Source organism: Triplophysa rosa, linkage group LG18 (genome assembly GCF_024868665.1).
Source record: "Triplophysa rosa linkage group LG18, Trosa_1v2, whole genome shotgun sequence".
In the NCBI taxonomy this organism is placed as follows: Eukaryota; Metazoa; Chordata; class Actinopteri; order Cypriniformes; family Nemacheilidae; genus Triplophysa; species Triplophysa rosa.
Window position 1 is genome coordinate 16107804 of NC_079907.1, and position 14999 is coordinate 16122802.

A 14999-nucleotide genomic window follows, 5' to 3' on the forward strand; every position below is an offset into this window, starting at 1 on the left:
TTTGCGCTAGAAAAAATAGTCCCTGATCGACTCTTAACACGTTGTCTACAATGAATGCAACCGGCACGACACGACACACGATCGAGAGTGGACAAATTTTAAATCATAATAGGTTCTAATGCGTTTCTAATGTCTTTTGTCCTGCTGGTCGCGTCCGGTGTAGACACGGTGTCAAGATCAACAGAATTATTTTTTTACGTTGCTAAGGGTGTGTAGCGATACATAGAAACATTAGGTGAAGTGGTCATCATAGCTGTGTCGTATCGTGAATAAAGCACAGTGACAGCTATTGACCAATTAGAATCGAAAAGTAACCGTTTTATTAGAATTTTTACGATCTCATTTGTTCGTTTTAGTGCCATCTGCTTTCACTTTTGATGTTAAGTCAAATATATTAATATTAACAAGATGCGCCACTGCCATCACAATGAATGGGGAGGAATGCAACACTTTATATGGCTGCTCTAGCGAAGGAAGTCCCGCCTTCCAGTAAAACGAGCCATTCGTCAATCAGTTTTGACTGACGATTCCCTGGGGCGGGGCTCTCGTGAGGCGCTTGCCAGCCTGTGCGCATGCACAATAGATGAAGCAACCTCAAAAAAGGTCATTTTTAGACCAATTTAAGCTTAGCAAACCAAAGTTATGGCACAGTTCATGTAAGGTTTTATTATTGATAGGACATATGCTGTTCAATTGTGATTTATGCCAGCTATTTTAAAAATATCTGCCTTCCCCAATTCAAGTAGATAAGACTGTGGGCTTCCTATGATGTAACCATAGGCATTGCAAACATGGCCGCCGAGTGCCACGACTTCCGTAAATGGACTTTGGTTAAGTTTATAATTAGACAAAATGTTTTATGCACTCTTATTTGTAAGTCACTTTGGATAAAAGCATCTGCCTAAATAAATGTAAATTTAGTGTAAGAATTGTACTACTCACATCTTGTGAATTTACCTCGTAAAATAACTTAATGTTAAGTTTGGAATTTGGTTTCTGAAGCGAATTAGTCAATTGTAGAATGTTTTACAAAGCATTTGAATAATCCAATATAATAACACAAAACCTTCACACACTTCACACCTATAGTGACCATTTTCTACAGCGCTGTCGATACAAATGTATTCTCATAGTATGACATCCACTTTTAAGCTCCCAGCACGAACATTTAAAAACAGCATACATTGCTTGTCTTTCGGCTTTCTACCCACCCACTCTCTTTTCCTTCCTTCATCCCCGAATACCTCAGGGTGGGGATGACAATTTATACAGTGTAGCAACTCACATCACACAAACAAACATATGCAGCACCCCCTCCCAAAACTCAAGCAACAACAACTACAACAGCGGGAGCCGCATCGTAACACCGACAACACAGACATCATGTCTGACACGGAGCGGAGATTTGACACTGGGTTTTTTGTTTTTCCTCAGAGTCCTGTATCTCCAACACCCACCAGAAAGCTGGAGCGGGAATCCACACTAACTGTGAGTACAAGAAAAACACACAGCAGCAGCAACACACAAGTCCACATTTCACTCCAATCTAAGGACATTATCGTGGTTGCAGTCTATGTTGCGCAAGACAAACAGAGACCTTTGTTGTAGCAGAAACTGATACCTGTGCATCATGCACTTGGTGATGGCATTATAGATTAATGATGAAATAACATCCTGTGGGATGAAAGAGAGGCTTTGAGTTCTGATAGGGTCTAAGCAATGACTTAATAGCGCACCGCAAGTAGTTTCTTTTATTTCTGCCGTCTCTTCAGAGCTGTGTTCAACAGAGCCACAGCGTGGAGAGGAAAACAGAGACGTTACCATGGCAACAGGGGCAGTGCCATCGATTAATGAATGTTGCAATAGGAAAGGCACATTGCAAGTGAGACGTTTAGTGCTCTCTGAGCAAATATACCGCTTGACTGCTCGCCAATGTTAAAGTCAATAGGGTTTGATGTTATGAGTATAATTAGACTGTTATGAGACATTTAAGGGTGTTTTATTGATGAGCAATCCATGCAGATGTATTTACATTACGCGGGGGAATATTAATCTTCCAGAACAGCTTTAATAAGCAGAAAGTTGCTGTTTAGGTGAGGGTGTTGTACCGTAGGGCAGAAAGTTAAAGTTGATCAATTTGCAGTTTATCAGGTTTGTCTGTAAGATGCAGTGTTATGGCAATGAATTCCTGAAGAAGATCAGTTAAGTCATCAACGTAATAAATCTGATGAGCTCATAAAATAAACAGTGAGAGGATCAAACTCTATTATATTATTGCAAAACCTGAAAAGAATGCTATTATCCAGACTCACAGTCACAAAGGATTATTCACAAAAGTTATCAGGTAGTATACACATAAGATAGCAATGAAAAGGCTAACCGTTACAGTCAAATACATAGTCAAGGACATTACTTTCACTAACTGCACAATCAACATACAGTACTGTGCAAAAGATTTGTTGTTTTAGCGTGTTGTTTTAAAGAGATAGTTCACCCAAAAGTAAAAATCTTCGAGTTGTTCCAAATCTGTATGAATGTCTTTGTTCTGATGAACACAAAAGAAGATATTTTGAAGAATGTAGGACAGCAAACAGTTCTGGGGCACATTTGACTACCATTGTCATTTTTACTACTATGGTATGGGGTTCAAGAACTTTTTGGTTACAAGCATTCGTCCAAATATCTTTCTCTGTGTTCAACCAAACAGAGAAATGTATATAGGTTTGGAACAACAAGAGAGTGAGTAAATCATGACATAATTTTCATTTTTGGGTGAACTGTCCCTTTAATGATCATAAGTATACATAATTTAACAATGCTTTTGAACCATTTTTGGCTGAATGGTTCCATAAAAACGTTTCTGTTTAACAGTTGAAAAATGTTCTTTACACCGTGTCTACACCGGACACGACCAGCGCGATGCAACACGACAAAAGACAACAGAAACTCATTAGAACAAGCTGTGTGTCGTGTCGTGCCGGTCACGTCCGGTGTAGACAGGGTGTTAGACTTTAAAAAAGAAAGAAATGGTTCTTATGAGGACTTTTGAGTCAGTGGTTCTTTGGAGAGCCAAAAATGGGTCTTATGGCAACGCAATGTACCATTTTTTTAAAGAGTGTATTTTGGGTCTCTTCATTAAGATAAAAACAGAAAATAAAGAAATATGTTCATCTTCAGGTAAAAGTGTTTATTTTAGACCTTCCTTGGCCTTGTCAGTAAGCACATCTTTTGGGGAAACTGTCCTGAAATCATTATATTAGAAGTAGACATGAGGGTTCCTCGAGTTAGTCAGCATGGGCTCTCTTATAAAGTTGGTTACCCAAGGAAGACTTGTTAGCTAAGCAAGTTAACACCAGCACACCTTTATTTCTTGCTCGGGACCAGCATCCAAAAACAACACGTGCTGGTTCCGGTCTTTTCAACATGAATCCGTCTCAGAGCAGCAAAGCTTCATGAGTCAAATATCATCACCATCGCCCCCTCCCCAGCTCCCTCCTGGATTATCGTTAGCTTTCTGTTCTTCTTCTGCCTTTCAGCAACACATTCCACTCAAGACTGACTGACTAGCAGACAAAAGAGAGTATTAACTGGCCCGTGCCTACTGTCAGATCCTTTCATGTACGCTTAAGAAGTTCTTCCAACACACAAAGGATACTTCCAACAAGGGTTAGTAAGGGGGCACAACACAATTCAACAGTGGCAGGACTGCCAGCTAAAGTGAATAACAGCTAAGTGCTGGATGGGGATTTTATATTGTTATTTATGCTTTAAACATCTCTGCATCTCCAGCAAATTTCCCCATGCCAAACTATGGTTAATGTGAATGCAAGGGATAGCTATAGCAAATCTAAATTTGCAGGCTAGTTCAATCTGTAGGGATTCTCAAAGCCTAAATCATTTAATCACACATTCCCACAAGAGACAACTTCCTTTCGCGTTGCTTTGAGGTGTGCTGAAATGGAGAGCTGATTGTTCCCATCGTGCCGACAATGACGCAGACTTCTGGTCACAGTGAGCCTGTGTTTGCTTCATCAGCTCTCCCCTTTTATCTGTGTGTCATCAGAAACACATCTCGTTGTCGCAAACTTTTCATACTATCCATCTTCAGCCTGACCAACTCCAACATCTGTCCAAGCACAACGTGTCACTGTAATATAGGTCTGTTTCACAGAATAATTAGTGTGTTAATCCTGAGGAACTTCTAATCATTGTGAAACAAATTAATGCACGTTGTGTTGTGTATTCAGAAAAGTCCAGTTATAGAAGTTGAGGAACATCACAAACCAGAAGTGAGACAGTAGTTGCAAAATGTGGCCAATTCTTGTGGCATTTCCTCATTTGGCAGAGTGTAAATGCTGGGCTGATTATTAGGCAACATCTTTTGAGCATTGCTGACGGCACATTCAAAGTGAAAGGAAAGTTTTTTTCTTTTCCACCAGTCCACAAGTCAGCATGATAGAGTCCTCTAGTCTAGCAGGTGGCAATGTCAGCCCTCATTGCACATGGATATTTTTACTTGCTAAGTAAAATGTCTTCTTTGTGCTTTAGAAAACACAACTGGAAAATATTACAAACCCGATTCCAAAAAAGTTGGGACACTGTACAAATTGTGAATAAAAAAGGAATGCAATAATTTACGAATCTCATAAACTTATATTTTATTCACAATAGAATATAGATAACATATCAAATGTTGAAAGTGAGACATTTTGAAATGTCATGCCAAATATTGGCTCATTTTGGATTTCATGAGAGCTACACATTCCAAAAAAGTTGGGACAGGTAGCAATAAGAGGCCGGAAAAGTTAAATGTACATATAAGGAACAGCTGGAGGACCAATTTGCAACTTATTAGGTCAATTGGCAACATGATTGGGTATAAAAAGAGCCTCTCAGAGTGGCAGTGTCTCTCAGAAGTCAAGATGGGCAGAGGATCACCAATTCCCCCAATGCTGCGGCGAAAAATAGTGGAGCAATATCAGAAAGGAGTTTCTCAGAGAAAAATTGCAAAGAGTTTGAAGTTATCATCATCTACAGTGCATAATATCATCCAAAGATTCAGAGAATCTGGAACAATCTCTGTGCGTAAGGGTCAAGGCCGGAAAACCATACTGGATGCCCATGATCTTCGGGCGCTTAGACGGCACTGCATCACATACAGGAATGCTACTGTAATGGAAATCACAACATGGGCTCAGGAATACTTCCAGAAAACATTGTCGGTGAACACAATCCACCGTGCCATTCGCCGTTGCCGGCTAAAACTCTATAGGTCAAAAAAGAAGCCATATCTAAACATGATCCAGAAGCGCAGGCGTTTTCTCTGGGCCAAGGCTCATTTAAAATGGACTGTGGCAAAGTGGAAAACTGTTCTGTGGTCAGACGAATCAAAATTTGAAGTTCTTTTTGGAAAACTGGGACGCCATGTCATCCGGACTAAAGAGGACAAGGACAACCCAAGTTGTTATCAGCGCTCAGTTCAGAAGCCTGCATCTCTGATGGTATGGGGTTGCATGAGTGCGTGTGGCATGGGCAGCTTACACATCTGGAAAGGCACCATCAATGCTGAAAGGTATATCCAAGTTCTAGAACAACATATGCTCCCATCCAGACGTCGTCTCTTTCAGGGAAGACCTTGCATTTTCCAACATGACAATGCCAGACCACATACTGCATCAATTACAACATCACGGCTGCGTAGAAGAAGGATCCGGGTACTGAAATGGCCAGCCTGCAGTCCAGATCTTTCACCCATAGAAAACATTTGGCGCATCATAAAGAGGAAGATGCGACAAAGAAGACCTAAGACAGTCGAGCAACTAGAAGCCTGTATTAGACAAGAATGGGACAACATTCCTATTCCTAAACTTGAGCAACTTGTCTCCTCAGTCCCCAGACGTTTGCAGACTGTTATAAAAAGAAGAGGGGATGCCACACAGTGGTAAACATGGCCTTGTCCCAACTTTTTTGAGATGTGTTGATGCCATGAAATTTAAAATCAACTTATTTTTCCCTTAAAATGATACATTCTCTCAGTTTAAACATTTGATAGATGATATATGTTGTATTCTGAATAAAATATTGAAATTTGAAACTTCCACATCATTGCATTCTGTTTTTATTCACAATTTGTACAGTGTCCCAACTTTTTTGGAATCGGGTTTGTACAAAAGAATAAAAAAATGTTGTAATTTATTAAAAAACATGTATGTTCATAATCAATTGTTTTGTTTATTTAGTCAATTTACCTGGGCAGCAAAATTGTGTAACAGAATTAATTGTTTCAGAAAATATATTTTTGAGTTATTCATATTCTGTTTCATTATAAAACATAACAATATTCAGAATTAAAAGAAAAAATATTTAACAAAAATAAATTATTTCAAGATATACTTTCTGCAAAAAAATCATAACACCTTATACAGTTTTGCATTTAAAATAGTGTTCCATAATTTTAGCCTACCCCTTAAAGAAGAGGAAAATATTAAATTGAATGAAAAGAGAAAAAGAATGGTGTAACACAGTCTTTAAAGGGATAGTCCACCCAAAAACAATTCTGTCATGACGTTGTTCAAAACCTTTATAAATTCTGTTGAACACAAAGAAAGACATTTGGATGAATGTTATCAACTGAGATTTCTGGGGCACCACTGACTGCCATAGTAGAAAACAATATTGTATCTTTTTAGTTCTGTTAAACACCAAAAGAAGATATTTTGAAGAATTTAGGAAAACAAACAGTTCTGGGGCACCTTTGACTACACCAGAAATCTCAGTTGCTACATTCTTCCAAATATATTTATTTGTGTTCAACAGAGCAAAGAAATTTATGCAGGTTTGGAACGACTTGAGGTTGAGTAATTCATGACAGAATGTTTATTTTTGGGCGGAGTATCCCTTTAACCTGATGCTAACATTAACCCTAAAATCTGATTGGCTGTCAGGAATGTTGTTCCAGGACCAACAATATGTTGACACAGGAACATGTGGAACACACACAGTGTCGCAGGGGTTACAAGTATGGGCTATTTAAAAAAGTCCAAAAGGAAAAATACACTAATACGATGCTTATAAGTTGGTGTAAACTGTAAGAAGCCTCAAATATTTAAGTAGCACATAGTTAGTCACAGTGACTGAATATAGGCGGCTTCATGTTTTCATTTGTTTACAGTCCAGAAGCAGCTGGCTTGGCTCCGTGCTGTGTTCTAATTGCTAAACAGATGTTTTTCTGAAAGACTGTTGCCTGAACGGTCACTGCTTATTTAGTCTGTTTACAGCACAGAGACAGATCGCACACATCGAACCTCCGTTAAAATAACATGAAGTGTATTGGCCTAGCTGTCTAAAGGTTATAGGTTTTCACATTAAAAACTGAAATTCATAGTATATTTGACAAAAGTTTTGAAAATAACAAACAATTCTTGATATTTAGGTCATTTTGCAGCTCACTTTCATGTGAAATAGACCCAAAATATTTTCCTTGGAATTAGTGTGCAATGCATTAATGTGCATTAATGCACATTATTCCAAAGAATATACTGTCTAAATAAAATCATTTTCTCTCATGTCAACAAACCCGTCAAGTCCTGTCCATGCTTTTTGATTTGGCCTGAATATAACTGTTTTACTCAGAAATGTGTCCTAACACAGATGCTAAAAATTGTTAAAGGGACTGTTCATCCCAAAATAAAAATTCTGTCATCATTTACCCACCCTCGAGTTGGTTCAAATCTGTATACATTTCTTTGTTCTGATGAACACAGAGAAAGATATTTGGAAGAATGCTTGTAACCAAACAGTTCTTGGCCACCATTGACTACCATAGTTGGAAAAATGACAATGGTAGTCAAGAGTGCCCCAGATCTGTTTGCTTTCCTACATTCTTCAAAATATCTTCTTTTGAGTTCAACAGAACAAAGAAATTAATTAAAAAAAATTGTACTATGGTAGTCAGTGGTGGCCAACAACTGTTTTATACAGATTTGGAACTACTCAAGGGTGAGTAAATGATGACAGCATTTTTATTTTTGGATGAACTGTTCCGTTAAAATAATATTTTGTCTTGTAGATAGCTGTGTGCTTTTAGAATTGTTGACTGTTTTCCATTTTTGTACTGGAATTAAGCTAATGGTCATCATTTACTGGTTTGGGTGGAGACTTATGTGTTAGTGATTGTGGCCTATTTGGTTACATCATCTTTTCCGTGTAAGAGAATCACTCCCTCTTGCTCCTGCCTTAGTGTATGCAATAGGACATGCATCTAGACTTACATGAAAGTGATACAAATGGTAAATAATTTGTTAAATATTTAATGTTTAAATATTATGACATGTTCTCAACACGTTTTCTGTCATTTACCTCATTTACAATTAATTTGTACTCTGAGTAAGTTGGGTAAATCTTCATGTCCCTTTTTGAGGGTTGACATTCTCTGGCAGTTTCTGGTTACATTGTACTATTCTTCCACATCCTGCTGTGAGCTGATTTGTGCTCTCTCTCTCTCTCTCTCTCTCTCTCTCTCTCTCTCTCTCTCTCTCTCTCTCTCTCTCTCTCGGTTTAGATAAACACTGTGACGTTCCCTCTTCCCCTGCACATGTCTGAACAGCAGCTGCTCAAACCAGAGGAGTGGAGCTACTGTGATTATTTTTGGGTAAGGAAAAACTTGCTGAGAAACCACAAAGATGTGAAGTTGCATCATTTAAAAAAACTCACAAACACCTCCTCAGGGTTAAAGCGGACGTTTCTATAACAGAATAGTTTTAATCAACCATCTATAATTCTTGTCTGACGTTCATAGCAATCCTTCTCCAGAACAAATCTGGCATCTTAGCATGGTCCTGTGCACATGAATGGTCTTTTGTGTTTTGTCTGTTGATCCAGGCAGACAAAAAGGACCCACAGGGAAACGCCACCATCTCAGGATTTGAGGTCTTACTGCAGAAACAACTGAAGGGAAAGCAGATGCAGAGAGAGATGGCGGAGTTTGTGCGGGAGAGGTAAACTTCAGACTGTCATCTCATAACAGCTCTCTCTAAAAATATATACGCAGCCTGCTGTTATCAGTGGGATTATGGGATGTGTCGCCAGGAAAGATGTGGACAGCACTGTCAGACTGAATCCTTGTATCTTCAGGAATTTATTTTTTTCATAAATCATTACAATTTATCACCCTCCATGTTTGTTTGTGGAGTTTGAAAATATTTAACCAATAAGAAGTATTAAAAAGAGCTTGTCAACTTTGACAACTTAAAAAATACACAGATCAACTCTGATTGCTTTTGCAAGATCTAGAGAAAAGTTGCTCAATGTCTTAATAAGATAATGTTATTCTTGTTGCCTTGACTACAAACAACAATTGTTGCACATGCAACTTCCTGAAGCTCATGTCCTGCATTTCATTCATATCTGTATTAGTTTACAGAAATAAGAAAATGAACCATGTCTGACTAGGTGTTTTATGATAGATATTGTAATCTGTATATTGTAATTTTAACATGCTCGCTTTTCATTTTAATCTTCATAATACTTCTTAGGTTTGTTTGAACAGATTTACCCTCAATAAACTACAATACTAATAGTACGAGGTCACGCCAAGTGCCATTATCCCTGAGGAAAAACATTTCACTCACAGTCTGGGAAGAAAATGACCTTAGCGTGTAAAAGTCAGGACACAACATCTGTGCTTTGGCCTCATCACTGAAGCATCTTTAAATGACTTCTCGTAATGTCTCATATATCTACTTGTGACTGTGAAGCACAGCCTTGCACATTTTAGTTCGCTTAAAGTTAACCCAAAAATAAAATTCTGTCATCATTCCCTCACTCTCTTGTCATTTCAAACCTGTATGACTTTCTCTGTTCCGCAGAACACAAAATAAGATATTTTGAAGGATGTTGTTAACTGGCCCCCATTCACTTGCATTGGTTGATACCAGGGGTCAGCAACCTTTTTGACATGGCGTGCCGTTTACATTTTTTCTTGTTAATCGCTGTGCCGTATCAACAAATTTATCTCAGTATAGTTATCCAGTATATGTAATCTGCTTACTGTAACATTAGAATAATTTTTTAAGAACAATTCTATTTTTGAGGAAAAAGCATAATGCAGTGAATAGGGCCTATACCTGTAAAGAAATGGTGAGCAAAGACAATTTTTTCAAATTTGTTTGATAACAGTTGTATTATCTCAACCAAGATGAGTCAAAGTATTTTTAGTCATGCTAATAATGTAGTTAACAAATAAACTTTATTGTTTTCTATGACGGTGCACGCGTCTGGTGGTGGTGCTCCGCTACATCTCCGGACTTTCAAAACTCTGTCGCACCACAGAGCGCCACACACATAAATACATGTAATTAGTCAAAATCGTATTTTTTGTACGAATAAACTTCATCATAGAAACTGCAAGATATATTTATCTGTTTTGGGAATAACGGAAAAAAACAGCGCATTAATACAAAAAGCCTTATTTGTTACTCAATTCTACCACATTAATAACAGACACAGAACAACAATAACGGATTTACCAATGTGAGATTTACATTTACATTTTACATTTATTCATTTGGCAGACGCTTTTATCCAAAGCGACTTACAAGTAGGAGAGCATATAAATATTTTGTCAACACTAAACAGTACCGTTAGTTTACAAGTTTAGTGATGTAGAGCCTATTCATTAAATAATATTCATATACCACATATTGTTTAATAAAAATAACGTAAAAATAAGGATTTATTTTTGGATAAAAGCTTCTGCCAAATGAATAAATGCAAATGTATGTAAATGCTATACAAGATTAATACATTTTTATTTTAGTTTTTGTTTATTATTATAATTTTAGTGCTTTAAACTTATTTCAGTTTATTTTTAGGCAACATTACAATTTTTCATTTAGTTTAAGTTTTTCCGATAATTTTTAGGTCAATATTTTATTTTATTTTAATGAACAGAAGCATTTTCGAAGTTTAGTTTAGTAAACTAAAATAACCTTGGTTTTAGATGGGATGCGCCGTGGTGCATTGCGTCTCATGTGCAACCCTCTTTACAGTAGCCTATATTTGAAGGCTAATAATGTTATCAAGCACATACCTGTTGTTCTTTAAATTCTTGAATGGGTCGGGATGCTTTGCCATGCTCTTGGTCTGCGTTTTTAAGACATCTTTTACGAGCAGATTTTGTGCTGCCGCATCACGCCTCTTATCTCAGTGATCTCGTGTTAAGTTTCAAAGTAAGGTTGGTAAATGTTATACAACATTGAAAGCACGCAGTCCGGCCTTTTTTGTGCGGCACCATGTCCTCCTTCAGCACCTGGCTGTGCGCCAACGACAACACCTGACGTGACAACTATAACTAAACTTGATTATAAGGATTAATGTGTAGTTTGTCATAGAAACTCGAACTGGGCTTAAACATTTTCGTAGACTAAACAAATAATATTAATTTTAGAATTAATATAACATTTAACTGCATGTGAGGCGTCCCCTTGATTTCCTTTTAGCAGGCCAATAGTGGCACATGTGCCTTAGGTTGCCGACCCCTGCTCTACACAATAGAAGTGAATGGGGTCCAGTGCTGTTCGGCGACCAGCTTTCTTCAAAATATCTTCTTTTGTGTTCTGCAGAAGAAAGTCATAAAGGTTTGAAATGACAAAGGGTTGAGTAAATGATGACAGAATTTTCATTTTTGGGTAAACTATCATTTTAACACAACTTTGATGCTTTTATTTCATGTCTGTAGAATCAAGATTGAGGAGGAGTATGCCAAAAATCTGTCGAAGCTCTCTCAGTTCCCACTCGCAGCACAAGAGGAGGGGTACGTTCCTTTAGACAATGTTTGGAGGTAAACGGTATCAGAAATAGCTGGGGAAAATATTCTCTTCTCCCACACAAGTTAAAAAGTTGTTGTCAAGTTTACAAGTGTCATGATAGGACTTTAATTTAAAATAGTTCTTAGCTAAATTGATAGGCTTGGTTCTGAATGCTGATTGGTCTGTACATTGTTCTAGTCATGTAAAATACCACTAACATAAGAAAATCACCTTTTGTTATTTGGACACCCAAGGTTTCGAAAGGACAGCAACATTATTTTAGTCACAACATAACTACCATAGTTACATTTGCTTTATTCCATAGTATTGATCAGTTGATTATTCTAAACTGTTAAAAATATACACTCTTAAAAATAAAGGTGCTTTAAAGGTTCTTCACAGCGATGCTATAGAAGAGCCATTTTTGGTTCCACAAAGAACCATTCAGTCAAAGGCTCTTTAAAGACTCATCTCTTTCTTACTTTTTTATAATCTAAAGGACCTTTTTTTTCCACAAAGAACCTTCTTCAGATAATAAAGGTTCTTCATGGAACCGTTCTATATCGAAGAACCCTTCGAAGCACCATTTTTTAAAGAGTAAATATTCCTTGATTTTTAAGGTCCTATTTTGGTTTATGGAGTGTCCAACAACAAGTTTACGTACATACATACGTACATATGGGGCAGTCGTGACCTAATGGTTAGAGAGTCGGACTCGTGACCAGAAGGTTGACGGTTCGATTCTCAGGGCCGGCGGGCAGGCCCGGATTAAGAATTCAGGGGCCCCTGGGCACAAGTGTCTTGCAGACCCCCCCCCCCCATACGCAAGTACGCACAATAAAGTTTTGAAATAGCCTACAGGGTACTACGTGTAGGAAGCACCTCTATCTTATACAGGATTACATTGCCAAATTACAAACTATGATCACAACCTGAAGGACAATATCAACACCTGTACACATCCTCCATCATACAAGATTTACACAACAACAATGCTTTTCTGGACCAGCAGCAACAATATCAAGACAATTCCCTGCATAATGTAACTGGCATTTGCAAGCACACACTGCCTCACCTCTACCTATTAATTCAGTTCTATCAGATTCTTCCATAATTCACACACAAACATGCCGGATTCACAAAACTGTTCTTAAGAGAAAATATAAGAACTTTATTAAGATAAATTATAGGACGTTCTTAAGAATATTCTTAAGTAATATTTTCTTATAAACATTTTAATTTGTCTAAGAATAAAAGGGCAGACTTTGTCATTGATTATACTAAGAGTAATTTGTCCTTTGGTTAAACTTTGTAAGCACCTCGCGACTCACGTTCTTATGTAAGCGTGTGTGTTATTAACGAATATTATAGGTATACTTACACGAGTCTGTGTAAGTAAACACTTTGCAAAGTATGTAAAAGCACTCTGGATTTGCTAATAACGAAGGCTAAAAATCGGTAAACTAAGGCCTAATCAACATAATATAAAATTTCATTATTGGCGAAGACTCACCACCAAATATATGTAAAAAAAACCTCTTACCTTTTGAGATTTTAAAGACAACTGTGAGGGTATTCTAGCCTATGGATTATATTTACAACAATAAAGCCGTTTTCATTTACATATTTTCAGTTTATTGACTTAGTGATTTAGCGCGACATCTAACAAATCACCATAAAAAGCGGCGATTTTGGCTACATTCTTTCACACAGCCTCTGTCTAGGTAACCATTTGCATATTTACAGACGAAATGTGTTCATGTTTATACATTCAAACAGTCGATAACAGTGACAGGTTGTTGGAAACGCTGTTTTGTACTCATTTCATTCAGGAGTCACCTGTGGAATGTGCTGCTTCTTCCTGCCGCTCACTGAGATCCCTGCGCGGGGGAAAGGAGACATTGCGCTCGCGGGACAGCACTGGCGACATTTTCCCACTGAATGAAAGCTTTATCGGAAGGTCGCTGGATATTTCGCTTTGTGCTTCTCCTGAACAAAAGCTGCTAAAGAGCTTGTAAAAGTTACTAAATCAAGAGACAGACTTGCGTATGTTAGAAACACTGTTTTGTGTGTGCACTTGCGTGTGTGCGGGCCAGACAGGCACACGGCAGAATTAATATAGTGAAAACATGGTTATGTTACATTTTCTCCCCCCTTCTTGGACCCCAAGCGCGCATGGGCCCCTGGGCCAGTGCCCATAATGCCCATTGGATAATCCGGCCCTGCCGGCGGGTAACGACTGAGGTGCCCTTGAGCAAGGCACCTTACACCTACTTGCTCCCCAGGCGCTGCAGTGATAGCTGCCCACTGCTCCGGGTGTACGTGTGTTCACTACTCTCTGGATGGGTTGAATGCAGAGGTCACATTTCGGGTATGGGTCACCATACCTGACAAATAGGTCACTTTCACTTCATACAAGGTGTAAAAATACTATTATTTTGTTATAATAGGCAGTTTTTCTTACCTTACTTCTTGACTGACTGATTCGTTCAGCGAATCATCCGTCTAATCTTTCCGACAGCCTACTCTGATCTGATTGGTCAGATGGTCTAGTCTGCTGTGATTGGTCTACCGCGAATGAGGCTCACGAGCTACAGTGTTTGGGGGAGAAGAGTGAAGTTTTCGCGGGCAGTCTTAGCAAAACGTAGGCGGAGACTATATGTAGTAACATAAATCCGTGGCGTTTTGCGAATCGGACTATGGCACGACTCGTTTGCGTGATTCAGAGTCGACTCCCTTTTTTCCAAGCCAATAACTTTGTTATTCATTCACCTTCGGCTTTACAACTTTGCAGACTGCTTACATTCACACAAGGGAACATTACACACTGCATGAATTGTAATTTACATGATCTCGTAATATGAACTCTTTAAGAGTGTAGAGAACGAGTGTTCAACTTTTAAACACTAGTGTACAGTATACATTCATTCAAGGACATCACATGCAGTTGCTACACTCTTTAAGGGTTCGAAGAACTACCTTTGATGCTTACTTTAATATCAAGATACCAGTCAGCACAACCGCAAGTGACTTTCAGCTGCTGAGCGAGTCTGGTAGAGAAGGCTAATTGTTTCATGTACAATGTAGAGCATGTCATAGAGAGCCGCCCACCCTCTCCCAAACACACAATCCTGCCATTATTCTGACTCTCAACCCCTGTTGTGTTGTTGCTTGTAATGACCATTGTTTTTC

The 14999-nt window shown here is 38.3% G+C and overlaps 1 protein-coding gene across 2 annotated transcripts in view; it reads left to right on the forward strand.

The window, feature by feature from the left end:
• Window positions 1-14999, forward strand: part of LOC130569374 (growth arrest-specific protein 7-like) — a 66995-nt gene that overhangs the window by 41969 nt on the left and 10027 nt on the right. For both annotated transcript variants that reach the window (XM_057358990.1, XM_057358989.1), the window contains 4 exons: window positions 1435-1488; window positions 8561-8650; window positions 8881-8996; window positions 11738-11812. In XM_057358990.1, the coding sequence (XP_057214973.1) occupies window positions 1435-1488; window positions 8561-8650; window positions 8881-8996; window positions 11738-11812 (335 nt within the window). The remainder of the gene's footprint in view (window positions 1-1434; window positions 1489-8560; window positions 8651-8880; window positions 8997-11737; window positions 11813-14999) is intronic.